Source organism: Bipolaris victoriae, assembly GCF_000527765.1.
Source record: "Bipolaris victoriae FI3 unplaced genomic scaffold scaffold_158, whole genome shotgun sequence".
Taxonomy (NCBI): Eukaryota; Fungi; Ascomycota; class Dothideomycetes; order Pleosporales; family Pleosporaceae; genus Bipolaris; species Bipolaris victoriae.
In genome coordinates, this window is record NW_014575234.1 from 15017 (window position 1) to 40703 (window position 25687).

The following is a 25687-nucleotide window of genomic DNA, read 5'->3' on the forward strand; positions in this document are numbered from 1 at the left end:
AACGGAGTATCACTATGAAAGTGCAAAGGGGCGAACACGCGGGGAAGTCAGCATCAGCAATCTAAGGCAGGTGCAGCGGCCCGAGCATTGGAAATCTGTTGAAGCGCCAGGCATGGCACAGCTCGTCAGAACATCCAGTAAGGCGTGCTTACATCTCAATTGACATTACGGCGGGCAGTTTACTCTGCACCGCGTTAGGGCGTTCTTCTTAGTTGCTACTATAGCCTGGGATTCCACTCTTACTATGAGTTACTTGAGGCAAACCATGTCAACCGATACAAGGAGTAGCCAAATGAATAGGAACGGATTTCATAACTGCCTGGTAGGCTTTTTCAATGATGTTACATGCATGTGTATGTATGTGTGTACGTGCAAATGTACACATACTTACTATATTATATTACTAACGTACTAGCCTATAAAAGCCAGTGCCAAGCATTGCTCAACACTACGTAACGGTCTACCGTAACTCTTCGCTTTTGCGCTAAACCAAAGCTTACTGCGTACTTTCATCACTTCTCGTGCCTGGTGGAGATACTGGGTTACCCCACGTCCACAATGCTACAGCCACGGATAACAGCGCCGCTACGCCGCATATTGCTGTCCAGACCTTCAATATGTTTGAGATGTCAGACACGCCTTGTAACTGCATCAATTGCACAGCAGTCATTTGTTCGGACCTTCGCATCCGCCCAAAGTCTCCGCCGACCAGCGACGGATCCAAAGGCTCTCGAGTCCGCACCTACACCCGACCCCAAAGATGAAGACATATTCATTCCCAAGCCCCTCGGCCGGCCCATTGGCTTCAAGTCTCCCCCACAACCAGGCGAAAATGCTAGCATACCAAAGACGAAAAAAGATTATTCTGGCATGACGATGTCACAGCGGAATCTGGAGAAGCGCAAGGACCTGGTCGAAAAATGGGGCACGAACTATTTTCGCGACTTCAAGAACATTCGCAAATACAGGTCAGGCAAGACATTCATGGCAAACCCAAGGATCTTCAAGAAAGAGGCGGCGTTGTACTTTCCGAACTTTCATGGTGATACACTGGAGGGGAAAAACAAAGACACGACCAATGTATTGGCGGGGAAGGTTACTGTGGTGAATGTGTACAGTTCGCAATGGGGTTTAAACCAGGTGGAGACGTTCACTGGCGCTAAGGCGAATGCCAATCTGCATAATATGCTTGCACAGCATCCAGGGGTAGCCCAGATGGTGGATGTTAACATTGAAGAGAACACCATGAAGGCATGGATCATTTCACTCTTCCAGTGGCGGTTGAAGGCCTCGAAACCAAAAGAGGATTGGGACAAATACTTCATTGTCAGGAAAGGAGTCAGCGAGAGGATACGAGAGACAATTGGCTTGCTGAACGGTAGGGTTGGATACATCTATCTTGTGGATCAAGATTGCAAGATTCGATGGGCAGGGAGCGGAAATGCAGAGGGCACAGAGATGGAGGACATGAATAAAGGGTTCGCCAAGCTGATTGCCGAAGCGCAATAACGCTCCAACAGGAAGAAGCATTGTAATGTTGTAAGATACTTGTACATCATGACGGCTCAGTCGCCTTGTATAAAACAGACCAGAACAAGGTCATGAGGATATCCCACCCGCCCAAACGCCGCGTATGAATATGATAAATCAAAGACAATCACCTGAACCATAAGAGCATTAGGAAGCAGAAAGCGATGAAACTCGCCAGTATGATGCCGTCTCTTCGTTTCTTGGACCCAATCCTTCCCATCAAACTGTTGATCCCGGGCACCTGGCTTGCAGCACCCACTATTCTCCGGTTGATGTTCGCCAGCGTTTCCCTCTGTATGGTAAAGTTCTCTTGTACTGCATATGCTTGGCTAAGAACTGAATCAGCCATGTTATGTGAATTGTCGATGCGGTTCCGTTCGTCAAGCATATAATCGGCTTCAGCTTGGTTGGCTGAACGATAGGCGTCGATGTCTGATCGTACGTTGGAAAGTAGGTTGGCTCGGTTTCGGGCGTCGTTCAAAGAGGACTTGAGACGAGCAAGCTCACGGCGGTGATCTGAGAGTACTTCGCGATGTCTGGCAAGGTTGTTCTGCTTGACGGCGGAAGAGCCATGAGCGGATTCAGAGTCGAGTAGTCGTGATAGCTGAGCCACAAGCGCGTCCCGCTGCTCAAGGATTTCTTGCAGCCTAGTCTCTACCCGCAGCTCCTCCTCTGATGGTTTCGCCGGAATGTTTGGTGTCGAGCCGAACTGTGAATATGTGTGGAACAGCGTCTCAGTCTAGCATTCTACGTTAGCAGGGCGGTTGTGAAAGCGGGCCAAATGCGCCGCAGTAGCGAACGAGTGAAGCCTACTTGCTGCTCCAGCGTGCGCGCTTGCTGGCGTAGTTGCGCCCATCCTCCCCCAGTGGAAGACATGTCGAATGTTACACTCTCTCTGCAGGTGAATGCAGCTGCAGCGGATCTCGGAGTTCTGGCATCATGAGTGTCGCACCTGCCTGGCGCGGACTACGCAATGCATTGCCAAGACGCTAGTCCACATCAGTGATCGGCGAAAAGTTAAGCGAAACACCGCTCCGGCCAACACAGTCATTTCGATCAACGAGACCATCGTTGACGACACGCGATACCCCATCTACACCACCCGGTCCTACTAACACACAGTCAAAATGGTACGTTTCCGATCTCAATGTTGCATCTGGAGGGGATATCTTGTTGCGCTGCTCTGAGAGCACCTGCAGTGGCAGGGTCGGGCAGTCGCAGCCTCTGCTAGTGGTGCTGCGCAAAAATCGAAATTATACAATTAAGAGAACAAATGCTAACTGAGTGCTTGCAGTCTGCCCCCAAGGTCGTACGTGAGCCCTCGATCATTCAAATCACTGCCTCCCGCCTCGTACTCACAACCATTGCAGAAGACCGCCCAGCTGTGGAACAAGTCCAAGGATGAGCTCGCGTCTCAGCTCGCCGACCTCAAGTCGTACGTCGCCTAGGAATCGAACACGGAAAATACGGATTGGAGTGCTGACGGAAGTAAAGGGAGTTGATCCAGCTCAGGACCGCCAAGGTTACCGGAGGCTCCAACACCAAGCTCACCCGCATTCATGACGTTCGCAAGGGCATCGCTAAGGTTCTCACCGTCATCAACGCCAACCAGAGGGCTCAGCTCAGGCTCTTCTACAAGGGCAAGAAGTGCGTCAAGACGAGGAAAAAAATTGTAGCAAGGCTAGTAGCTAATGCCATGCAGGTACACTCCTCTCGACCTCCGCCCCAAGCAGACCCGCGCCATCCGCCGAAGACTCACCAAGCACGAGGCTTCTCTCGTCACCGAGAAGCAGAAGAAGAAGCAAACACACTTCCCCCAGCGAAAGTACGCCGTCAAGGCATAAGCGTGCTTTTGCGAAGGTGTTTCTCTTTTCTTCCTTTGTCTCATGAAGCATTGCATTGCCGGGGCTTTTCCAGCTAGCGACTCACCCGTGTACTCGTAGTACCATACTCCAGAGGAGCGAGGAAGGTGGCGTAGCAAATGGGAGTGGACGGACAGGGCGATCTTTAACGGAAATGGGTTGGCGTCCATGTCAAGATCTATGAATAAAAAAGTTCAGACAAGCACGGAAATGATACCTCATGATTTGTGAAAGGAGTCTTTTACGTTTTACATGAGCCTTTTTTACCATTGGATTCGCATGTTGTATCACAAAACCGTCGCAGGCAGTGTCGCGTCTATTGCTTTAGGGCGAATTACTTTGATGCTAAAGGACATGGCAATTGTGTTTGCAAGATTGCTTAGAATTTGCTATTTCGACTAACATTCTATACTAACACCTAAACAGGAACACTAAGGCTTTTATGTTTCTATCTTCCTATCTTGCCTTGACATGGTTGCAGATATGACCTTGATGTGTCTACTCCCACTCCTTGTACAGACTGAGGTCTTCAGTCTTGACACCTACCATTTCTTCCCTTACACCAATGACACCCACCTTGCCAGTGGCCTCTGGATCATTGTACTGTGCGAGAGATGATTTGAGTTTTTGTAGCACTTCATCTTTGTCCTGAACAAGCAGGACAATGGCATCGAAACCACCAGCACCGGGCACAACACCACCGACGACGCCCTCGAGGGTGGAACAGTAATCCAGCAGACGGGTCTGCTGCGGCGGCTCAATGGGCACGCCCGACTTCTCGCCCATGGCACGAATCAAAGCGCGGTTCTGAGAAATGATTTGGCGGAGGGAATCGTACTTTGAGAAATCCTCGCCCTGCTCATCGGTCGCCAGGCGAGTAAGCTCTGCAGCCAACGCTTCGTTTCCGGTCTGCAACTCGTTCCAGATCTTGTTCGCTTCTTCCTGCTGTTCTGCTCTCCACGCGAGGACCTTCTTGACCATGCCGGGTGTCTCGCTTCCGCAGTCGACGTCGCACATGACGAGGCGGAGGCCCTTGGGCATTTTGATGGCAGCCTTCTTGATTTCGGTATCCCATGCGGAGCCCTCGACGAGCGAGCGCAGCTTTGTTGTGAAGCCCGCAGTGCCGGGTTGCGGGAGGTTGCTGAGCAGCGAGGGTGAGAAGCGCTTGTACAGACAGGATCCGAAGACCGCACTTGCGATGTCGAAGCCTGAGCCGACTTTGCCCTGGGCATACGAGTGGCTTGCCTGAGCTAGGTTGTGCAGGATCATCTGGCCCTTTTCGGTGGTGAGATCGAAAAGGTCCTTAGGGAGGTAGAAGTCTAGGACTGCAGCTGTGAAACTCGTGACGAGGGCTGCACTGCTGCCCAGTCCGGTCTTGTGGGCTTCTCGGAGAGAGACATTGAAGTCTTGGAAGCGAGAGACTTTGTTGGTGATTGCGGAAGTGCGGGCGGAGCCTGGATTTGAGTAGTAGGCCTGGTCGGCTAGGATGCGGATGTTGGAGGGCTGGAGGAGGGTGTTGGGGCGGAGGGAGTGGATGTAGGTTAGTGCATAGGTGAGTGCGGTTTCTATGAAGGGGTTGCGGGATTGGGCAATAGATTGTTCGTGGCCGCTGGGTAGGTGTTAGTCATGTGTGTTTGATAGCACCAACATAATTGCGTATATAGTTCTAGAGTGCAGAATAGAAGACGGTGGAGATGCATGCAGTGAAGTGGGTATCCGTAGACCCTCAACCACCGCATCAGTCATGTGACAGTGGGCAAGACGGGGGTAAATGCAGAATCCGGATTGAAGCCCAGAGAAAGGTTGTTGAGGTAGCATGGCTTTGGACTACTGCAAGGAAACCCTGTGGGTGTTCATGACTGCTTTCTGCATTGCTTCTGATGGAACGTGTGATTGGGTGGTTGCAACGAGTGCATTACCCGATTGAGCAGATGGACGGGAAGAGGCTTGAGATGCAACATGAAAAAGTAAAGACGACTATTGATCGACGCAGAAGCATGGAGATTGGTAACAGAGACCAGTAGTACAGAAGAGATGAGACACTCACATGCTGAGTTGGGTTACGGCGATGCCGGCATCTCCGTCCTGCAGCCTGTAGCCATACTCCCAGATGGCCTCGCGGAATTGGGGGCTGGTGACCAGAATGCCATTGATGGTGACGCCAGACCTCGTCTTGACGGGCTCTACAAGGGAGTGGATTCTGGCGTCCAGGCCGAATACCAAGCCTGTGTAGTCCCGGTCGAGGACAAGGTAGCCACCGGCGACTAGGACTTTGGCCGGACAAGAAACGGCAGTCGGACTCAACGGCGCGTCCGAGGAAGACATGGCGTAAAGTGGAGCAGCTGGAAGGACAGGCAGGCAGCGGCACAATGGAACAGTCGGATTTGTAAGACGGTCGGATGGAGCAACGATATTGGCGCGAAGCTGTTAGTACGAACGGGCACGTAGGAGAAGGGCTTGCTTGCGGCGGGCTCGTGAGCTTGCGGGGTGGGCAGGCTGATGTAAAGGGACTGCAAGTGCGGTGGGTCTCTGATGCCACGACTCTCTTGCAGACAGCGCTGAGGACAGTGTTTTGCAGAGTCGCTCTGGATGCGGCTAGAGGCCGACGGTGCTACTACATACATGCAAACATGGTCGGACTCCGGTGATGGAGCACGTCACGTGCCTGTGTGTCTACCACATCCGTACTAGGTGTAGTAGTAGTATACTTAACTATACTGACTGTGCTTGGTAAGTAGAGCAGAGTCCACGTTGCGCAATGGCCATACGATTTGCCGCGGCCTACACACGGGCTCTGCGATCGGGCTGGGCGCACAGAGGCAAAAGGCAAATCAGCTGCACGTCACATGCTGTGGGGTGCAGCCGTCCGTCTTGTTCTCGTCGTTCTGCCTGACTCATCTACGAGTCCATGGCCGCCCTCGACGGCGGCGGTGCCAGACACTGCCCGGGGCCGACATTCTGCATGAGGCGCGTGGCTGCCATTGGCCCGGAAACATCCACCTCTCCCCGTACACACTCACCACACACTGCCCACGCTACATCAGCCCCCCGGCACTGCGCCTAGTGCGATAATTTTTCGGCAAAGTTAGCGTCCATGCCATCGGTCCTAATAACTTTTCATGACGACTACGAGCTGTGCGCTCGAAGCTTCCTTCTGCATTCCCGCTAACCAAGTTGCCTTCGTGGCTCACAATATCTTCCTCCAGGCCACAGCGTGCCGTTTCCTCTCCCACTCCCTCTTCCCTCTCCTATTCCCCTACCACGTCTCCCGACCACCATCCGCCACGGTGCGAAGCCCACAGTAGCATTTGCTCACATTTGCCCGCTTCTCCCCAACCACCCCACGCCCTCCTTACACCCGAAAAGCGCGTTTGTTTGACGGTCATCGTCAAATGAACCTGCACCGTCGCGTAGGGATCTCGAGAATAGTACGTACATGATAATTTCGTCCGTTGGCACAGACTCCCCACCCGCACGAGTTGCGCACCGCAACCCTAATTCTGCTGCCTAAACACCAAGAAGAAAAAAATCCGTCGTGAAACGCGCCGGCCAATCTCCGAGTCCCCGCAGCACCTTCGTCTTCAGGCTCCCACCTCAGGCCTCTTGTGCTGACCATCCTCACCCAGTCTCACCCTTCCCATCTGAAGGGCTACTCCAATTCCTAAATGGTCTTTAAGAGCTTCCACCTCGCGCGCCAGAGTCTTGCCAAAGGCTTCACTCACGGTTATGCTCAATCAGTAGTTGCTGGTGTTAGCCAGAACAATCCACTCGCCTCCCTTCAACACGACCGCTTCCGCAAAGGCCTCAAGAACCAACATGCCTTCGCATCCACTTCGTCTACCACGAGCGCTCTCAAGGCGCTCGCTGTCGCACAACCCGACCACCAGGACTCAGGTCTAGCCGCATACTACACTGCGTGGCAGAAGCACCAGAGAACTGACGACAAGGAATGGTCGCAGTTTCAATTCCGCAAGCTCATCGAATGGGACCCGGCAAGCGCCAAAAATGTAGCCGAGGCCAAGGAAAGCAGTGTTGCTATTGAAGAAACAGCAGAGCCAGTTCCCGCTCCCGCTCGTGGCTCCATCAATCGCGCATATAGTACCAGCCAAGTAGAAGATTTCAAGAAGGCTGTCGGCAGTGAAGAGGCGGAAAAGATTGCGCTGGCACAGGTGGACGAGGCAATTGCACAAGAGGTGGCGAAGCACAAGGCTGGCAATGAATCTGTACAGGCCGCTGACGAAGTCTCCGCCATCGAAGAGGTTCGTTCGCAATCTTCTGTAACAGTCGACGACACTCTCGTAGGATCGCCAACCTTCAGCCATTCAGAATCAACTATCGCCACCAGCCCAATTGAAGCCCACGATGAGTATACCGTACAGCTCCAGAAGCTGGCCATCAACCGCAATTATGCCGAAGTTCCTGCCGTTTTCGAGGCTATGCTCCGTTCCGATGTCAAGCCATCAGTCACCGCGTACAATGCCCTGCTATCTGCAGCGATACACCTTCCCCGTGCACAGCACCAGGTTGTTCCCAAGGCCCTGGATGTATATTCGGACATGCTTCGTCGACGCGTCGTTCCCGATACCACCACTTACACCACTCTTCTCGAACTCCTTTCCGTCCGGTCTTTGGAAGTTGTCTCTCTCAAACAAAGTTTCGAGGACAGGCGACTACGATATGGCGGAATGGAAGAAGAGGGAAGGTTTATGCTCCAATCGCACGAGACTGACTACGCTATTCTGGCCGAAGATGGATCACTGTCAATTGCCGTGAGGCTCTTTGATACTGCTGTCAGCAGTGAATCTAGCCGCACTTTCTCGGAGAAGACTTACAGACTGCTTGTCACTGCGTGCGCGGAGAGCGACCGGGTAGAGGATATGGTGCGAATCTATTCGCACATGGAATCTCGTGGCGTAACTCCCGCTGCTGACATGTTTGTGCCAATGATCCACGCTTTCGGCAAGTCTGGTGACCTGAGGAGCGCGGTCGAGTGCTACGACGAATACAAGGCCCTCGCAATATCGAACGATAATGGCGAGATTGAAATCAGCAGGAAAGACAATGACGTGTACGCTGCTCTTGTCAAAGCGTACGCAGTCTGCGATCGCCTAGAGGGCGCTCAAAAGTTCGTGTCCAAGATCGAAAGCGGGCTTACTGCACCTGAAGAAGTCACTGTGGTTCGTGACATCGTGGGCCTCAAGGCTTTCCTCCCGGAGTGGTTGAAGAATGGCTCCTTTGATGAAGCCTACGTACATGCCACCGAGTATCTCAGCCCACAAGCCCGCCAAATCGCCATGGCTGCTATTTGCATCAAGGCTGCTGACCGCGACGCTGTCGAGGTCGCTACCCAGGCTTTCGATGACCTGCCGGCCGAGGTTGACCTCTCTCGACCGGCTATGGCCATGGGAGCCATGCACATTCGCACTGGAAACATTGAAGCAGCCGAGGTCTTTTGGAGGATGCTCGAGCTGTCGCCGACGAAGCCCGACTTCATTGAACCTACCGCCATGCATAGCATAGCATTGATTGGTAGTGGACATGCGGAACGTGGTCTTCGTCAGGGTCGTCAGATGTTTGCTCGCATACGGGACTCTCAGTCTGGCTCTACTCAAGCCAAGATGGAGATCGTAGAGCACATTGACGAAGCTATCGAGGTTATGGGACAGTTCATGATGAAGCGTGGCATCTTCCTTCAGCCGCGGGCTAGCATGGAACTGATGTGGACGATGATTGAAAACGGCGGCCTAGTCACCCCAGTTGCTCACCACCTACTTGCTGGAATGGGACCTGAGGCCGTTGTTCAACTCAACTTCGACGACATCACGCTCCTGATGCAGGTCCAATCCGGCATCCTCCTTCAGGAGGCCGAAGTTGATGTTGCCCACGCTGCACGGTTCGCCCATCTTCTCGAAGTCATCACTGCCACTGGCACGCCAGTCAACAAGACAACATCTAGTCTTGTTGAACAGGTCCTTGCCAAGCTCGACAGGGGTGACCTCCAGCACCGTTGGTATGCTTACAAGCACCCGGCACCAGACGCTGTGTACTCTCCAGGACAGTTTACCGCCTACCCTGTCCAAGCACCTACCACTCCTGCAGCACCTACTTTCGAAGATCAGTATGATCCATATGCCGCGTCTACCGATAATAAGGGATCAGTTGCTATCACTGAACTGCTCGAGAAGACTCACGGACGATCATCCAACCACCTCAACGAAGCTTTGATGAAGTTTAGGAACATGCGCCGGGCTGGCCGCCACCCCCGGTTCTTTACTTATGCCAAGCTCATCACTGCGGCTGCAAAGGAAGACCGTTTGAATCTGGCTCACGACATCTTGAACCTCGCCAAGCAGGATGTTCCTCTTCTACCGCAGTACCGCATCGTTCGATACGGTTGGGTTACTATTTTGGACGCAATGGTCGCTGCTTGCCTTACTTGCAATCAGCGTGATCTCGCTGGAAGGTACCACCAGGACCTGCTTGAGATGGGCGCTGCTCCTACCGCCAACACCTTCGGTCTTTACATCACTACCCTCAAGGAGTCTACCAAGACCTTTGACGAAGCAACTGAAGCTGTCAAGATCTTCCTTCGCGCAAAGGCCGAGGGTGTTGAGCCTTCGTCCTTCCTCTACAACGCCCTCATTGGCAAGCTTGGAAAGGCTCGCCGTATTGACGACTGCCTCTTCTACTTCTCCGAGATGCGCAACCTCGGTATCCGACCTACCTCTGTTACCTACGGTACTATTGTCAACGCTCTGTGCCGTGTCAGTGACGAGAAGTTTGCTGAGGAGCTGTTCGAGGAGATGGAGAGCATGCCCAACTACAAGCCTCGCCCTGCTCCCTATCATAGCATGATGCAGTTCTTCCTGACCACCAAGCGCGACCGCAGCAAGGTTCTTAGCTACTACGAGCGCATGCGTGCTAAGCGCATTGAGCCTACTACGCACACCTACAAGCTACTGATCGACACCTATGCTACGCTTGAGCCAATTGATATGGAGGCTGCGGAGAAGGTGCTTGAGCAAGTTCGCAGTGCTGGCGCCGTTCCGGAGGCTGTCCACTACTCGTCATTGATCCACGCTAAAGGCTGCGTGATGCACGACATGGAAGGTGCTCGCCACCTCTTCGACACCGTTCTTAGCGACAGCCGCATGCGTCCCCAGGCCTGCCTCTACCAGGCGCTGTTTGAAGCCATGGTTGCCAACCACCAGATTGCCGATACCGAGTCTGTTCTCCTCGATATGCGCGCCCGCGGTGTCGAGATGACTCCTTATATTGCCAACTCCCTCATTCACGGCTGGGCCCTTGCTCACGACATCGAGAAGGCGAAAGCCATTTACAACTCTGTTCCAGAGAGCAAGCGTGAGCCCAGCACCTACGAAGCCATGACGCGCGCCTACATGGCTGTCGATGACCGCTCAGCCGCCATGACCGTCGTCAACGAGGGTCTCTCCCGCGGCTACCCCGCTGCCGTCGCCGGCAAGATCCTCGAGCTTGTCGGTGGTGGTCGCGCCCCCGTATCTGAAGTCGCTGCCTAATTTCGACTCTCAGTTACATACCTGTTTTTCACTTCTTCTCCTTGATTATATCGCCGTTTATGGCGTTTTAATCATCTACACCCTTTTCTAACCTGATTTACTTGGACGGCCGAACCAACTAAAAAAGAATTTTTCGGCTCAGCCCCTTCTCCTACGTTACTGTTGAGCGGCTTCTTTTTTTTCCGCTCCGGCGACTGGGGGCTGGGCTAACTATATAACCTCGTACTTTTTGGCATGTCGCTTCTATAGTTTTTAGCGACGGCGTTTCGTTAAATTATTGGGTTCTCGGTCCTGTCAATGTTTTCTCTCGAGTCGATTGTTTTTTGTTGTCTTTTTTTTTTGAATGCGTCAAACGATATCCCTGCGATTCAGCAATGGGGTGGTGGGAAGCTGGGTTGGGTCGGTTAGGTTTTTTTGTTTTCTCTCTGGCGTCCTTGTGCATGTGTGTGTCACGACGGGACGGGATTGGAAAATCGAAAAGGACCTGGTTGGCTGATCGGATTTCTCTCATATTACCCAGGACTGGGTTTATGTCTATTTGTGGCGGGCAAAGGGGATTTCTCATTTCTCTTATAATGGCCATGATGTTTCCTTTTTCGGTAAAAGACATGATGGTGTTTCTCTGTTGGGCTGTGTAACAATACCCTTGGATTTATACCATCTCCTCTCTAGATTATGCACGGAAGGCATGAGTGTGTGTGTTTTGGCAAGTAGATAGATGTAGAGATACATGACGTGTGTGAGTTGCAATGGGAATAAGAAATATACAATAACAAAGATAGGCCCTCTCATGATTGATTGTTGTGAAGGTGGTGTGGTGAGTATGGGTGAGTGTGGGGACGAGCCAAACTGGTGCATATTCCTTCTGGCAAATCATCCCAAGTGAGGGTGCTGAGTTACATTCCTTTTCACTTGACCTCTGTCCTCTTAGCATCATAAAATGCCAACAAACCTGTAACAGAAATATAACAACCATGTCCATTCACACTCACTTATTCACTTCCCTTAATTAGTCAGAAATCGAAAAAGATAAGTGGTATAAATATTAAAGTCATGAAATCGTCAAAAGGATAAATGGGGGTATTCCCTCCGCCACCACCACCGCCACTCCTCCTTCTCCATCTCACCCATCCATGCCCAAATGTTTATATACATACGATAACATATCTGTATACACCATTCTCCCTCCCTCTCTCTTTCCCTTTTTTTTACTGAATTATTTACCCCTTCACCCCAGCTTTGCAACATTTAAGCCTGACTACTCTCAGCCAAACATGCAAAACACAAGCAGTCTCATTAATTATAATTCCTCGTCTCGGTCGCTTGATCTGCTTCTCGCGCAAGACGATTCTCATTTGCGGCTTGCTGGAGGGTCTGGTTGTTTGTTTGGCGTTTCTGGGCGTCGAGCTTCTTTTGGAGGTCGCCGGGGGTGGATTTGTTTGCGCGGGCCTGTGCATGGGTTAGCATTTGGGTTTGGCTGTTTGGTGGGTATAGGGCCGTGTTTGTAGGCAAGCATGGCTTTCCCATTGCTAGTACAATGCCAGCATTCGCTACAGTGGACGCGCGTATCTTTGCATGGGATATGTTGTAACGTACCTCGGCTGCAGCGGCGGCGGCGGCTTTTGGATCGTCTTGCTTATTGCTGTCGCCTAATGTGCGCGGTGGGCCTCCGACTTTTGGTTTTGGGGCGGCGGCATTGTTGGGGACGGATGCGCGTGTTGTGGGCGCAGGCGCAGAGCCGAGTGTGCGCCCGGGGCCGTCGAAGTTGTCTTTGGACTGTTTACCGCAGAGGTTGCCCATGTGTAATGTTGATATGGTAGTGCGGTTTAGGTGGTGGGAGGCAGAAGGTAGCTAGAAGGCAGCTAGAAGGAGGAGGGTTGTTGGGGAGAGTCGTCGTGGATCAGATGTGGCTGTGCTACTGAGCAAAGGGTCCAAGGAGGGTTGTTGCTGACATGTCAGCCTCAATGGGCGCGCGGGGGAGATGAGTTGGATTGACGACGCAGACGCGTGGGATTGGCGCCAAGTACCCGTTTCTCGGATTCCCGGCTATGCAACTGTCTTCCAGGGTCGCCAGTCATGTCATGGTACCTTTCTTTTGTCCATCTGCCTCCAACACTGGCACATTCCGGCACCGCCGCAAATAAGCAATGCCCATCGCAGCCATCAGTCGCAGGTCGTTGTCGCATTGCAGGTGAGTGGGTACACTAAAGTCGTAGTACACACACTAATCCGGAATGCCCAGTCCGCTGCAACGAAGACATGGCGGTCGCGGCACAAGGCGTGGCAAGGCTAATATGTGAATGGCGACGCACACACACATACGGCTGCGAAACAGTGTGCAATCAATCTAGCAAGGACCAGGGTATCCATTGTATTCAGAAAGAGCAAGGTCATGTGGTACACAACAGCGCAGGCACAGAGCGGATGCGACATTTCGATTTTCCAAAGAGCGGCCAATGACGACAGATACAACTAAAGCTCAAAACTACACGTGATAGGCGGGCGGCATTCTCGCGAGGCGCTAGTCCTCATGCATTCCCTCTCCCTCGAGCGCTATACGTCCGTCTCAAGTCTCCAAAACTTCACTAAGTGAAGAGACAAGTCGAGAGAGGCTTGCCTAATGAAGGGGTCACGCTCACGTACGTCATCCAAAAATCCCCTTTCACATGTCCATCCTCGCAACCATGCAAATTCGAGTGTCCAACTTGAGTACCGAGATGGCCTACCTTGTAACACTTCCATATTGTCGACAAATACGCCTGCGACTCTGCCCTTCAAACAAAGGAACCAGCCGCCGCCCATAATGACTAACGCCTGTGTAGATTGCGATCGCGACTCAGCCTTTGGCGACGACGATTACCTCCGGGCTTCAGAGCCCATGTTTCCCTCCCCCATCGTTGCAGGCACAAAGCGGGACGCCAATGAATTGCGAGATGACGACCCAAAATCCATTCAAACAGCGGGTCTGAGCTCAGAAGAGTACCCTCTTGACCCCCAGCTGTGTTGCAATAGGTGCCCTGAAAACTGCCCAGAAGCAATCGATGTGCGCCCGACAAAACGCAAGGCTTCAGCTGATAAGGTTGGCGAATTCCACCATCCTACTACCACAGAGTCACACCAGGCTACCGAGCCAGACTGCCCCTTCCCAGACGACTCTTTTGAGAAGTTTTGCCAGGAGTGCAATCTAGAACCATCTTCTCACTCAGATTGCTCAGTACCGTGTCCTGCCGACGATTGCGCCCAAGACGACGCTTGCTTTGACCCTCGATGCACTCAGAAGAATGCGCACTGTACCGACAACTGCGTGGACCCAGACTGTACCAAGGTCGCCTCTCCAGACCAACCGTGCTTCTGTCAGAAGTGTAACGCCGCACCTTGTCCATTGGGTGACCCAAACAACGAATGTCACTTCGCTCACACCGCTCCTACCCCGGTTGGTACAATATACTGTTACGACGATGCGCCGTGTCACTTTCAGGAAGGGCTCCACAGCCACCAAGGTAGCCTTGCTTCCTTTGAGACTTATCCTTGCTTCTCTCAAACTCATGACTACCACCCTGCCGACGACGTCACGACAACAACGTCGAGCGCCCCGACACCAGCACTATCACACAGCAACTACACCTCGCTAGAAAGTGCCTTCACCACCGAACAATCACCAGCACCTGGCAAGACAGCCTTTTCACCACACTGTTTTCTCAATGTTGCTGGGGACCATTGTCACATTGACAATTCGTGTTGCCACGGCCCCCGTCGAGCATGTGGCGACGCCCCATCTGCATCACAACTGCAGTTGGATTTGTGGGATGCATCAGTCGCACAGGGAAACGGGCTAGCCACCAACTTTATGAATTTTGGGTTCAATCCTAGTCTGCCCACTAGCCCCATCTCAGTCGACCGAAGCTCAATACATACCACCAACCCTTTCAGCCTTGGAGACCCTATCATGGGCTTCAATGACCACTCTTGGATGCTGACGGATTCCGCGTTCCCAAACGTCTATCAACCAGCAGGCTCGTTTGGCACTATGAACAAGCTTGATTTTCTTGCTTCTGCTGTTCAGAACGATATCTTACGTCCAGACACTACGATTTCTTCAGGTTCAAGTACAGTACTTGGCGCTGCTACAACTGCTACTGGAGATGGGCAGACATGTGTTTGTAAATGGTGAGTGGTTTGCAGGTTTTGCACAATGTCAGCCGCGTAGTCTCTGGACCCCTTTGACATCTTCTGCAACAGCACGACTTATACTAACAGTCGCTTAGGCAACATGGCCCTGGAATGCTCTGCCTGGCGCTCTTTGACACACCAGAAGCACTCCACAAGCACATCAAGACCATGCACGTGGACAACTGCGCGCACTGCTTCTGCCAATGGGAAGGCTGTGATGCCTCTACCAAAGACTTCAAGCAGCGTTCCAAGCTTTCTCGTCACCTCCTTGGCCATGCTGGTTACCGCCCATACGCCTGCAGCTATGATGGTTGTGACAAGACGTTTGCCACGAACCAAGCCAAGGATAACCACGAGAGAACACACACCGGCGAACGACCCTATGTGTGTGATCGCTGCGGATACACGACAACCACACATACACAATTGCAAACACACATAAGTGCTCTACACGAGGGCAAGAAGCCGCACAAGTGTCGCTTCTGCGAGTTTACTTGCGCCGACTCGAGCAATCTGAGTAAACACGAGCGAACGCATCAGGTGAGTTGACTTTTTCTGACAATACCTTGTGTGGAAGTGCATCACACATGTTTTCCTCACGAGTCCAAAAAAAGTAACAGAAATACTAATTTTTCACCCAGACACTTCGCCCTTACCGCTGTCCACAGGAAAACTGCACCTTCAAACCCGACTGTCGCTGGGAGAACCTGAAGCGCCATCTCCGCCGCTCGGGTCACTGTCCGCAGCTGCTCATCGAGACAAGCGACGAGTATAAATTATATCGCGAGAGCGTGCGCCGCGAGATTGACGACTGGCATAAGAGGAACGAGGATGGTGGGCTAGGCCGGGCGGGAAGGAGAAAGGGTGGCAGGACTGTTAGGTAGGTGGTAAAAGATTTATTGTATATAGGATATGAGTAGGATATATCCCCGTTTGAATGGATGAATCGGGTGTTGATGGGGGATCAGGAGCATTGTATGCGCCAGTTGGTGAGCAGCAAGGCGAAGCTGTGGTGCATACAGACGATACAGATATTTGGGATCCGCGAGGATGGGTCAATGGTGATGAGAGAGAGAGAGATACAGACAAGAACAACTGACGACAACACGTCAATGACGAACACGTACACGTGAGTAGATGAATAAATGAATAAAAAGGGAATTTGAGACATTCTTCTGCCTTATGCGCCATGCCCATGGGTATATTCGTACTTTGTGAGAAAAAAAAGAAAAAGAAAGAGAGAGAGAGAGAGAGAGAGAGAGAGAGAGAGAGTGTGTGTGTGTGTGTGTGTGTGTGTGAAAAAGCCTGATTGGGAAAATGAGGAAATCAAGGAAAGAGAGAGCGAAAACGAAGATAACAAGGTCTCTCAAGTTTTCCAAAGTTTCTATAGACCCCCAGCCCGCGCCTCGACTAATCCCCAAAAACAAAGACAGACCGCAATGCAGCAACCCGACAAATATCTGCACAACACGCATACTTTCTATCCCAGCCCCCACCCCTTTGGCCTCTTCACTCCTTTTTCTTCGCTCACATCAAAACAAAAACACCAACAGCTTACAACAACGCACCACCAGTCGCTCTTCAACCATATAAACAGAAGAACCTTCCCCCCAAAAAGTCTTCACCGAAAAAAAAGCGTATCCCATACAAGCGGGGAGGGGGGTGTGGGGGGATAACACAGATATAGATATATATGTATATCAGAATCAAAAAAACACACACACACACATTATAAACACCCTTTCCCTTCCCCCCTTCCGATACTTAGAGCAGCGCTAGAAAGGGCCAAAATAAAGGCCATATGTACAAATTACTTTGAGTTTCCAACACTTTGAATTACTCTACACTCCTCTCTCCGCAAACGGGTAAAGCTCTCTCCTCCTCATCCAAGAAGGTGAAGAAGAAGAGTGGAAACAGAAATAAAAATAAGGGTTTTCATCGCATGCATGGATGGATGTTATGCGATTGGGTATAGAACGGCAGAGGCGAAACGTAAAACCGACCAAGAGAGAGAGAGAGGTGGCCGCAAGCGCTGGGGTGGCGTGATTTACGAGAATGGACGATGCTTTGCGTAGTAAAGAGCGAATTAGACACTAGACGCACAGGCGGTTCCTTCCATCTCTTGGCGAGAATCATCAGAGAAAAGAAAAGAAGAAGAAAGGATGAGGATATGGCCGTGGCAGGGGTGGCGGAGCTTGGTAGATCTAAAGGCTCCGAAGACACCAAAAGCAAGCAACAAAGAGGGGGACCCTGAGACGGGGTGAGGAGTGCCGAGGACCACGGGGTCATGTGTTGAAATGTGGAACAGAAACAGCGCGTGAACAGACATTATCGTGGCGGCATTACGGTTTGTGGACAAGGTCAATGAGCGTGCTAGAGCCTGGGGAGTGAACATCCGGCGTCCCTGCGAGTGGCGGTCGCTTCACAGAAGGTAGAGGCGCAGATACGACACGGCTCTCGCCCTTGCAGATTCGCGCGTAGGGCGGGGACTGCCACGGAGTAGACGAAGCTAGGAAATATTAGCAGACCAGATACAGACAGCATCACTAAGGGCTTGGAGGCCCTCGGTCACCTCGACTCCGGTGCCCTCCAATGATTGCGCTATCGCCCTCGATGGTCTTTCGCCAGTGCTGCGGCAAACAGACGCAGACCAAGGGGAAGGCCTTGATCTCGCTGTCTTCCAACGGCATTCTTCCACTTGCGCTACTAACGCCCGAGTCGCGTTGCTCGGCTTTTCGTGCCTCCCATTGCTCGGCCGTTTCAGATATCCTGACGCCAGTAGCCCAACCGTCATCCCAGATACCAACAACCTTGAGCATGTCACCTCTTTCAAGCTCAAATTCGTCACCAGCGCGAGGCTGGTAGGCCCAAAGAGTGGCAACAGTATCGTTGGGGTGGATGTCATCTTGAGAGTAGTAGTCCTTGAAGAATTGGAGCTGTTCGGACTGGGAGGTAAGACCATCGGGGCTAGACAAGCTGCGGCTCTGATCAGAGCCAGAAAGGGGCGAGGAGTGCATGCCGAGAGCCGAGTGACTTGACAAGGAACCCTGGCGCTTTGGGAGTCCTGCAGCTAGAGCACCGCGTATTGATTCTGGGGAATCGTAAGCGCCGAGTTGAGAGCCACCGTACGCAGTCAGACGACCGCCCCTATCGCTATTGTTGACTGACGATGTGGCATCCTCCAAGGCCGACATGCGTTGGACACGAGCGCCTGGGAGAATGGTCGCAGAGTGATTGGCGTCACCGCCAAAGGCCATGGGAGGCACGGGATTGCCCTTGGAAGAGTGGTGTCGCGATGGCGAGGGAGTGTTGAAAACGCTACCGGCCTGGCTATACTTTTGTCTGCGCCTCTGCATGCAACAGAAGATGACAGCGGCAATTACCAGGGCGGCACCAATAAGAGATCCAATAACGATGCCAGCAATAGCACCTCCCGAGAGTCCCTGTTTCGAGTTCTGTCCACCGGATGCTCCACCTGCTGTGGAGGTTGGTGAAGCAGACGAGGTGCTAGTTGGGAAGACAGGAGGCATGGAAATGGTGGTAGGGAGATTAACATTTTGGCAGCGGGATTCGACATTGGCATTGACACAGCAGGTATCGGTCGAGTTGGCGGTGCTTCCAGCGCAAAACAGGCACAGTCCTTCAAGGTTGTTCTGGAAACCACATTCTGCGGGCTCGTTCTTCACGGCTTCAATGCAACTGGTGCTAAGGGCGTCTGCAGGATTGGAGCAACGGGCAAAGTCTGAGCGGATCTGGGGCACTGCGTTGTTGCCAGGGGTGCCACAGAGGTCCGGACTTGATATTATCACCTGTTCGCTAATGGCAAAGTCGGCCTAAAGATAGTCAGTATGGTGGTGCAGCTGGGCAGTTCAATCTACATACGCAAGCGTCAGCACATAGCGGTGTCGCGGCTTGGTCACTGAGGCCACAAGATTGCCTTGAAGACTGGACAATGGCATTGCACAAGACTGTTGTTGTAAAGCGAGCATACAGATTGGTAGTGCTAGTAAGATTGACTCTTGAACAGCCGAGAATGTCCTCGTATCTGGCAATAGGTGTTAGTCATGTTGCGCAGTAAAAGCCATTCATGGTAGGGCTAAACTGACTGTCGCTGGGCGTAACCGGTCGCTATGTAGTTTCTCAGGCCTTCGTCAAAGGACTGGGTGTTTGACACAAACTTAAGGAAGGGACTGCTTGGCATTAGCATTGCTTCTGGTGGGCCAGTGTGGACAATTGTTGAACGTACAAGTTGCCGGTCAGGTTGGTGTTGATCGAGGCCGAGGCAAAAGCCGGGCAGGTAGTTGAGCCTGCGAGCGAGACGCAGCTTTGAGCCATTGTCGAGGGGAGCGAGGCGGCAAGGACAGCGAGGAGGGCGGCAGCGGGGGCTTTTGAGGCTATGCGTAGTTGCTTTTGGCGGCGTGCAGCAGGTGGATGGCTCGCATCATGGCAGGGCAGGCATGGGTTCATGCTGAGAAGGAACAGTGGGCGTAGGCGTGAAGGCTGGCTGTCTGTGCCGAGGGAGTCAAGGCTGCAGAAGCGGGACCGGAGCAGAACAAAAGTATCGACGTGGAGACGCGCAGGTGACTAGGCCATGCGCGGCATGGAGGTTGGGGGCCGTGGATTGCTTGAGCGGGCGGTTTAGTGGTTGTTTGGCGACAGTGCCTGGGGGGGAATAGACGGCGGTGAAGGCAGAGCAGAGCAGAGCAGAGCAGAGCAGAGGGATCGGGGATGGGGGGGAAACAGCGACGGCGCGACGTATATTGACGGTGGAGCGGCCTAGCAGAAGGGACAGGGCGGCCGGGCTCGCAACATGCAAAAATGAGCGTAGTGGGTAGGGAAGCTGCGAGGGCCGCACACGTAGTCGTGGGAGAAGAAGGAAGGCACGACCGACTGGGGGAAGCTGCGACACGCGCGACCTGCGACGGTCACGGCCTGGACTGAGCGCGCGTGCTCGCCGCTGATTGGCCCGCCCCTGGACCGGGAAATGAGGTTCCTGGCCTAAAATTATCCCGAATCTGCTTTTCGGTCTCATCCTCCCTCTAGCCACACCCACAAATAGCCTGCCCTTTGCTTCATCTGCCTATAAGAACATACTCACGGGCGGCTCTGCCTATATCTACGCCGGTATGCCTCATTTCGCTCGCTCGCCTTGCTGCCCCAGGGCCCTGACCGACGACTCTTGCACGCACGCGTCCCTGCAGACATGCACTGCTGTCCGTGGTGCGTTGTCCTGCAGTAATCTGCGTCTCCGCTCTACCCGACAGGGCGCTAGCTAACGACCGTCAGCCGCCTTTTGGTCGGCGCAACCGCAATCCAAAACTGCCTGGCTAGCATCGCTCCCTCACTGCCGGAGCATCTACTGTCGAGCCATTGCTGCTTAGCTTTAAAGCGCCCCCCGCACTCACTGCCCGCGGCTACCACCCCTCGTCCAGATACAGTACCTGCCTGGTACTTGGATACGGCTTTCCATGCAACTGTCGAACCTTCATCTTCTCTATTCGCCCTCTCCCTTCCTCCCTTGTCATTATCCATGTAGTCCCCATCGCACACATAATGCCTTATCATAGCCATCCATCCACCCAACCAACCCGGTCCCTGCAACAACCAGCAACCACACACAGCCACAAGGTTGCGCTAACTCCGTGACCCGTGCGCTCCGACTTCACACTAGCCGACGGCCCGCTCCCATGCCACTGTTTGTTGCGGCGATCTCTCTTTTTTGCTTTCTGCTCCACAGTCTAAACTTAAGTATCCCACGCTCAAGTACCGATATATGTACGTCACAAAAGTATACGAGGTACGCTTGCCAGCAGCAACATGATCATTGTACGCCCATGTCACGGCCTCCCAACCATTGGCCAGAGCAACACCACAGACCAGTGACACTTCTGTCGTACAAAGTGTCGCAGACCCCCATCTCCAAGACAATCGTCAAGCTGCTAGTCTAGCCTCGAGAAGGAAAAACACAACCGCTCCCATCTTCCGCTTTTTCGAACCGCCAAGCCGAACCTACTCTGTCTGAAGTAGCCGGTCGAATAGTACATCCTCCGGTCTGGTCATCCACACGCCCACCTAAGATCTACACTCCCCAGCACTACCATGATCCCAGCAGACATCTAGACTGACATACACAGCCCTCTGCTTTGTCATTGCTGAGCAACAAACAACGCTCTCTTTTCACCGTTCTGCGTCTCTTCCGACAATGTCTGTTTGAACGCGCCAAGTTGAGATGCGCCATCAATGCGAACTACACATCTCCACCCCTAAATCCAACGGTCATCTCTCGTTCATGAAAAAAGAAAAACAGTTCTTCGCATCTATGCCGCTGCCCGTTCTTGCATCCCCGCACACTATCGTCTCACTAGGCCATCATGCTCCCATACAGCCAAGTCTTGGCATACACTACCTTCAAAGCCCTCCTGTCCGCCTTTGCTAAAGTTGACGCCTATACGATAGCTTGTTTTGTGTAAGAACTACGCTGCAGGGATGCCTCAGTGACGTTATCTTTATGCCCCGGCGTACGTAGGTAAGCAATTATACCGATGGATTGGTATCTAGATAGGTGTCTTCTTTTTTTCGGCTGGCAATGTACTTACAACTGTGTTTCTGTCGCTCATAGCTTGATGCCGCGTCGAGGGTTTCAGAGTTGAGATCATCTTCCGAGGATTGATTTAGAAGGTGTGACTTGTTCGAATCTATAGTGTACAGGAACATGTTGGTTGGTGGAAAAAAAACACAGAATAAAAAAGGGCATTTGTGCAATCATGATGAGCAAGATCCCTCCGTCTTGCAAACCCATCCACCCACTCATCCAACAAAAAGAACCATCTCCAAACACAATATGCAAATCTATTCATTTGGGTATCATTTCCACGCTTCTCTTACCACCCCTTCCTCCTCCCCCCCCCAAAAAAGCCCCGATTCTCCTTCAGAAAAACTTCACACCCTCTCCCTCCCCCCCACTCCCAAACACCTGCGCCTTCCCCCTCTTAACACAAACCCCCAGACTCTTCTGCAACAACTCCATATCCATCCCCGCAAACTCCTCCTTGCCCACCGCATCCCCCTCCACAATCTCATAAAGCGTTAGTACCGTCCCCTTCTGCCCCGTCCTCTCCACCCACTCCTCAATCGCCGTCGCCCACTCCTCCGGTCTACGCCAGTACACCCACACTTTGCCTCCTTCTCCTTCCTCCACTTTACTGCCTTTCTTTGTGCCCGCCGTTATGAATTCCGCCCGGTTGCCCCCCTCAGGCGAAGCCATGTATGTGAGGATTGCTTTTGCGTCGCGGAGGGAGAGGCTGCGGCGGAGAGTGGCGTTTGTGAACAAGGGTGTGGACAGCGCGTCGATGAGCGAGAGGGTGAAGATGCGGTGGTGTCGGCAGTAGGATTGGATGAGCGTGGACCACGAGGCGAGTTGCGAGCTGCGGGTGCTGGCCACAGGTTGGAGGGTGAAGAAGGGGGGGAAGGAGTAGTGGGGTGGGAAGGTAAAGGCTGTGTTGGAGGGTGTGGAGGAAGACGTGGGGTTGGGTACGGGCGGGGGGTAGGAGGATGTAGTTGCCATGGTCGCAGACTTTGACGTGTGTTGGTGTAGGTGCGACTGCCGTTGCGGTTGTCGTTGTTTGGTTGGGGGACGCGACGTAGCGGAGGTGTTGGTGGAGGTTTGCGGGGGCTTTGCGACGTCATTGGCTCACTTGGCTGCGGGGGACATGGTAGCTCTTCTCTTGAACTTCGACATCTTTTGCACCCTGATGTTATGTGTTGATTGTTTGTGGAAAGCTTTGAGTTCTGTTAATTTGTGACATCCTTCAATTGCAACTAACGAAATCCACATATCTGGGGTTGTCGAGCTGCCATTCTCCTTCAATCTCTCGCCATCCCTCCATCCATTTTACCGTACATCTCCATACTTATCCACGTCCTCAGAACTATGGACTAATCGCAGTCCAGAGCTACGTAACCCAGTCCTCTCGTAGATTTTCTCAACCAATACTTCTACGTAATCTGTCCGACAAGCCCAGTGTGTAGATAGCCGACCCAGATGGTAGGGGGGCTTCATGTTGTTGCCCAAATTTCTAGGTGTTCGTGAATGACATCAATGACCTGACCTAGGGTTATGCCACTTTTGTTCTCGGTATAGATCTCACCGTGGCGCACATAGCGTTCAGTGGCCTTGACGAAAGAGCCTCCACTTCGTCTGAGGTGTACTTCAATTCTGATTCCAAATCTGATCCCCGAAAGAGGCGGAACACATACTAGCATGTCCTTCCATGACTCATTTTTCTCTTTGGCTGTCTGCTCGGCCGCTTCAATCGCATCCATCAGGTCGTTGCGTGTGTAGTATTTTTGATGCCACTGCTGCTTATCATCATCATCTTCAAACAAGGAGCCGAAGATGATGTGAAGGTATTCGTGCAGTTTCTTGACCACAGGATGGACTGTAATAGCTTCTGAAGCGTTGTTGATACGGGACCCAAGGGAGGCATACCCCGGAAAGATGACGGTTGGGGATGTGATCAAGTAACTTCTCGATCCTACTCCACACTCTCTGGCCTTTAAATCGAAACCCAGAAGCAAAGTATGGGAGACTTCACGGTGTCCATTTTTCTCCTTGTCTTCGCCATCATCTTGGGAATTCTGTGTCATGGTACGGTTCACGAACAGCTTGTCACGAAGCTTCGGGTCGTTGCCTGGAAGGCACGCACACCAGGTCTTGCAGACTTGCTGACAATGTAGGACTAGATCCAAAGTCAGCACACATACATGGTACTTCTCGGAACCTAACCGAATAGTACAAGCAGCAAGAATCCACACAAGCGACTTACGATCGAAGAAATCCAGCTCATGAAACACCATTTGCAGCACCTCCGGCGGTATGTGCGGTGCAAACAACTCCATGTTGTTTTCGGTGTCACCTTCGTTCTTTTTAAATGCTTGCATATTGTCGGACAACCTTATGTGTAAATGTTGAAGTGGTTTGTCGAAGAAGAGGGTAAAGGCTTATATAGATTGGTTAAGGTAGTTTGTTGAAGAAGAGGGTAAAGAGGATAGAGCGCTCAAGGCAGACGAATATATGCTGACTGTGCGCAGAAACATTTCGCTTGCGTAAGGGATGTGAGAGTGAAACGTAAGATATCAAAAAATGCTAGCGGATACAGAGGTGAGAGTGAAACTGGAAATGGATTGTTTGTTTAACGAACACACTGTGTGACCATCTCCGCAACTCTAGTGACTATCGCTTTCTTATTCAAGCTGTCACCAATGAGTGTAAAAAATAGCTCGTCTTTATCACTTCTTCCAGAGTAGCAACCAATCATTTTGTACTGTTCAATAGGGTACTGTGATTTGAGAGGCCACTGAGACCAGTGCTCAATCAGTCAAAATGCCCGTACAATACCAGAACATACTGCATCAATATCATTATTCGTTGATCTGAGGCTTACACAAAAGCCGTCACCGTGTCCTAAGAGATACATCCAGCCAGCCATATGCCGCAGTATCCTGATATCCGCCTCATCACCATAACCATATCTTTGCACAAACATCCCCTGCGCCATAAGAAGCACATAACCAAACCCAATCTTTGCGCCAAACACATGAATCTCTTTCTCGGGAGATCCAAACCAATGGTATTCCAGAAAAAACACACGCAACCTGCCAACGTTTTCATATTTTGCTCAAAATCCCCACCTTACCGCCATCCCTTCCTCTTCTGCTGCTGTCCTGCCTTAAACCTAATCTGATCCTCCTTCTGCTGCTGAAACATCTTGACCTCCCCACTATACCTCTCATATTCTCCCATCCAGTACTCGATCAACCCACTCACATCGTCCACGAACCCTTCTGGCCCGCGATTCCACACCCACAAACCGACGACCAAGATGCCGCCCCAGAAGGCGAGGCGGAAGGCGAGGTTGATCCAGAAGACGACGGCGCGGTACATCATATCGAGGATCTTGAGCGAAATGAAGAAGATGAAGAGTAGGGCGACGATGGAGGCGACATCCGGTTGTGTGATGAGTTTGTTGAGGAGGGGTGAGAGGTGCGTGGAGAGGGTGCGGGAGAGGCCCAGAAAGGTGGTTATGATGTGGAGGGCGGGGTCGGCGAAAGAGGGAGGGAGGAGGCGGGGGAGGAGAGCGGCGTAGTCTGTTTTGATTCTGTTAGATATAGGTGTTGCTGTGGCGCATGCATGCGTGCGCGCGAGTATATGCACTGTTTAAAGTGGTGGTTGCAAACTTACCTTGTACGAAATCCATATTGGGCTGTTTGCGCTTCGTTTTGCTCTCTTACAGAGTAAAGTGGCGAGTCGTGTGCGGGACGCGATGAGGGAGACGCGTTGTGTGTTTGTTGTTTTGCGGGGATCGCAAAAGCGCAAGCGCAGTAAGTAGTAAAGTTGTGAAAGGGAAGTGTTGGAACACAGTGATCCTTTCTACCCTTCCAGAAAACAAACAAAGCTACGTGCTAGTACGACCGCGGAAACGTCAAGATCTAGGGGTTTCAGCAGGGCTACATGCAAAACAAAAACATCAAGTTTCAAAATGGACGAGAATATTCCCCTTTCGCGTGTGTTTCGCGGCGGTGACAAAC

General features: G+C 52.2%; 14 protein-coding genes across 14 annotated transcripts; 5 read left to right on the forward strand and 9 right to left on the reverse strand.

Moving 5' to 3' along the window:
• Window positions 1-558: 558 nt before the first annotated feature.
• On the forward strand, window positions 559-1509 carry COCVIDRAFT_114061 (hypothetical protein; the record flags this gene model as incomplete). Its single annotated transcript, XM_014695495.1, has 1 exon — window positions 559-1509. One exon carries the CDS (start codon window positions 559-561, stop codon window positions 1507-1509), a length of 951 nt encoding a protein of 316 aa, XP_014550981.1.
• Window positions 1510-1657: 148 nt separating this feature from the next.
• Window positions 1658-2406, reverse strand: COCVIDRAFT_114024 (hypothetical protein; the record flags this gene model as incomplete). The annotated part of the gene is made up of 2 exons (XM_014695496.1): window positions 1658-2269; window positions 2344-2406. The coding sequence occupies 2 exons, from the start codon at window positions 2404-2406 to the stop codon at window positions 1658-1660; spliced, it is 675 nt and encodes a 224-aa protein (XP_014550982.1).
• Window positions 2407-2657: 251 nt separating this feature from the next.
• Window positions 2658-3374, forward strand: COCVIDRAFT_20682 (hypothetical protein; the record flags this gene model as incomplete). The annotated part of the gene is made up of 5 exons (XM_014695485.1): window positions 2658-2660; window positions 2825-2839; window positions 2901-2965; window positions 3025-3177; window positions 3233-3374. 5 exons carry the CDS (start codon window positions 2658-2660, stop codon window positions 3372-3374), a joined length of 378 nt encoding a protein of 125 aa, XP_014550971.1.
• Window positions 3375-3890: 516 nt separating this feature from the next.
• On the reverse strand, window positions 3891-5717 carry COCVIDRAFT_20683 (hypothetical protein; the record flags this gene model as incomplete). Its single annotated transcript, XM_014695486.1, has 2 exons — window positions 3891-5001; window positions 5440-5717. 2 exons carry the CDS (start codon window positions 5715-5717, stop codon window positions 3891-3893), a joined length of 1389 nt encoding a protein of 462 aa, XP_014550972.1.
• Window positions 5718-6427: 710 nt separating this feature from the next.
• Window positions 6428-6619, reverse strand: COCVIDRAFT_114040 (hypothetical protein; the record flags this gene model as incomplete). Its single annotated transcript, XM_014695497.1, has 1 exon — window positions 6428-6619. A coding segment is annotated over one exon (192 nt), but the record flags the coding sequence as incomplete, so codon positions are not given.
• A 4-nt stretch (window positions 6620-6623) lies between these two features.
• COCVIDRAFT_114034 (hypothetical protein) lies at window positions 6624-6788 on the forward strand (the record flags this gene model as incomplete). The annotated part of the gene is made up of 1 exon (XM_014695498.1): window positions 6624-6788. A coding segment is annotated over one exon (165 nt), but the record flags the coding sequence as incomplete, so codon positions are not given.
• A 269-nt stretch (window positions 6789-7057) lies between these two features.
• On the forward strand, window positions 7058-10930 carry COCVIDRAFT_31400 (hypothetical protein; the record flags this gene model as incomplete). The annotated part of the gene is made up of 1 exon (XM_014695499.1): window positions 7058-10930. One exon carries the CDS (start codon window positions 7058-7060, stop codon window positions 10928-10930), a length of 3873 nt encoding a protein of 1290 aa, XP_014550985.1.
• Window positions 10931-11204: 274 nt separating this feature from the next.
• COCVIDRAFT_20685 (hypothetical protein) lies at window positions 11205-11540 on the reverse strand (the record flags this gene model as incomplete). The annotated part of the gene is made up of 1 exon (XM_014695487.1): window positions 11205-11540. One exon carries the CDS (start codon window positions 11538-11540, stop codon window positions 11205-11207), a length of 336 nt encoding a protein of 111 aa, XP_014550973.1.
• A 686-nt stretch (window positions 11541-12226) lies between these two features.
• COCVIDRAFT_114065 (hypothetical protein) lies at window positions 12227-12730 on the reverse strand (the record flags this gene model as incomplete). Its single annotated transcript, XM_014695500.1, has 2 exons — window positions 12227-12379; window positions 12527-12730. 2 exons carry the CDS (start codon window positions 12728-12730, stop codon window positions 12227-12229), a joined length of 357 nt encoding a protein of 118 aa, XP_014550986.1.
• A 1003-nt stretch (window positions 12731-13733) lies between these two features.
• COCVIDRAFT_31402 (hypothetical protein) lies at window positions 13734-15984 on the forward strand (the record flags this gene model as incomplete). The annotated part of the gene is made up of 3 exons (XM_014695501.1): window positions 13734-15097; window positions 15196-15640; window positions 15742-15984. The coding sequence occupies 3 exons, from the start codon at window positions 13734-13736 to the stop codon at window positions 15982-15984; spliced, it is 2052 nt and encodes a 683-aa protein (XP_014550987.1).
• Window positions 15985-17646: 1662 nt separating this feature from the next.
• On the reverse strand, window positions 17647-19435 carry COCVIDRAFT_42629 (hypothetical protein; the record flags this gene model as incomplete). Its single annotated transcript, XM_014695502.1, has 4 exons — window positions 17647-18933; window positions 18983-19145; window positions 19207-19290; window positions 19347-19435. The coding sequence occupies 4 exons, from the start codon at window positions 19433-19435 to the stop codon at window positions 17647-17649; spliced, it is 1623 nt and encodes a 540-aa protein (XP_014550988.1).
• Window positions 19436-22031: 2596 nt separating this feature from the next.
• On the reverse strand, window positions 22032-22622 carry COCVIDRAFT_46157 (hypothetical protein; the record flags this gene model as incomplete). Its single annotated transcript, XM_014695503.1, has 1 exon — window positions 22032-22622. A coding segment is annotated over one exon (591 nt), but the record flags the coding sequence as incomplete, so codon positions are not given.
• A 533-nt stretch (window positions 22623-23155) lies between these two features.
• On the reverse strand, window positions 23156-24040 carry COCVIDRAFT_114062 (hypothetical protein; the record flags this gene model as incomplete). Its single annotated transcript, XM_014695504.1, has 2 exons — window positions 23156-23838; window positions 23926-24040. 2 exons carry the CDS (start codon window positions 24038-24040, stop codon window positions 23156-23158), a joined length of 798 nt encoding a protein of 265 aa, XP_014550990.1.
• A 751-nt stretch (window positions 24041-24791) lies between these two features.
• Window positions 24792-25356, reverse strand: COCVIDRAFT_31406 (hypothetical protein; the record flags this gene model as incomplete). The annotated part of the gene is made up of 2 exons (XM_014695505.1): window positions 24792-25246; window positions 25341-25356. The coding sequence occupies 2 exons, from the start codon at window positions 25354-25356 to the stop codon at window positions 24792-24794; spliced, it is 471 nt and encodes a 156-aa protein (XP_014550991.1).
• Between the last annotated feature and the right edge of the window lie 331 nt (window positions 25357-25687).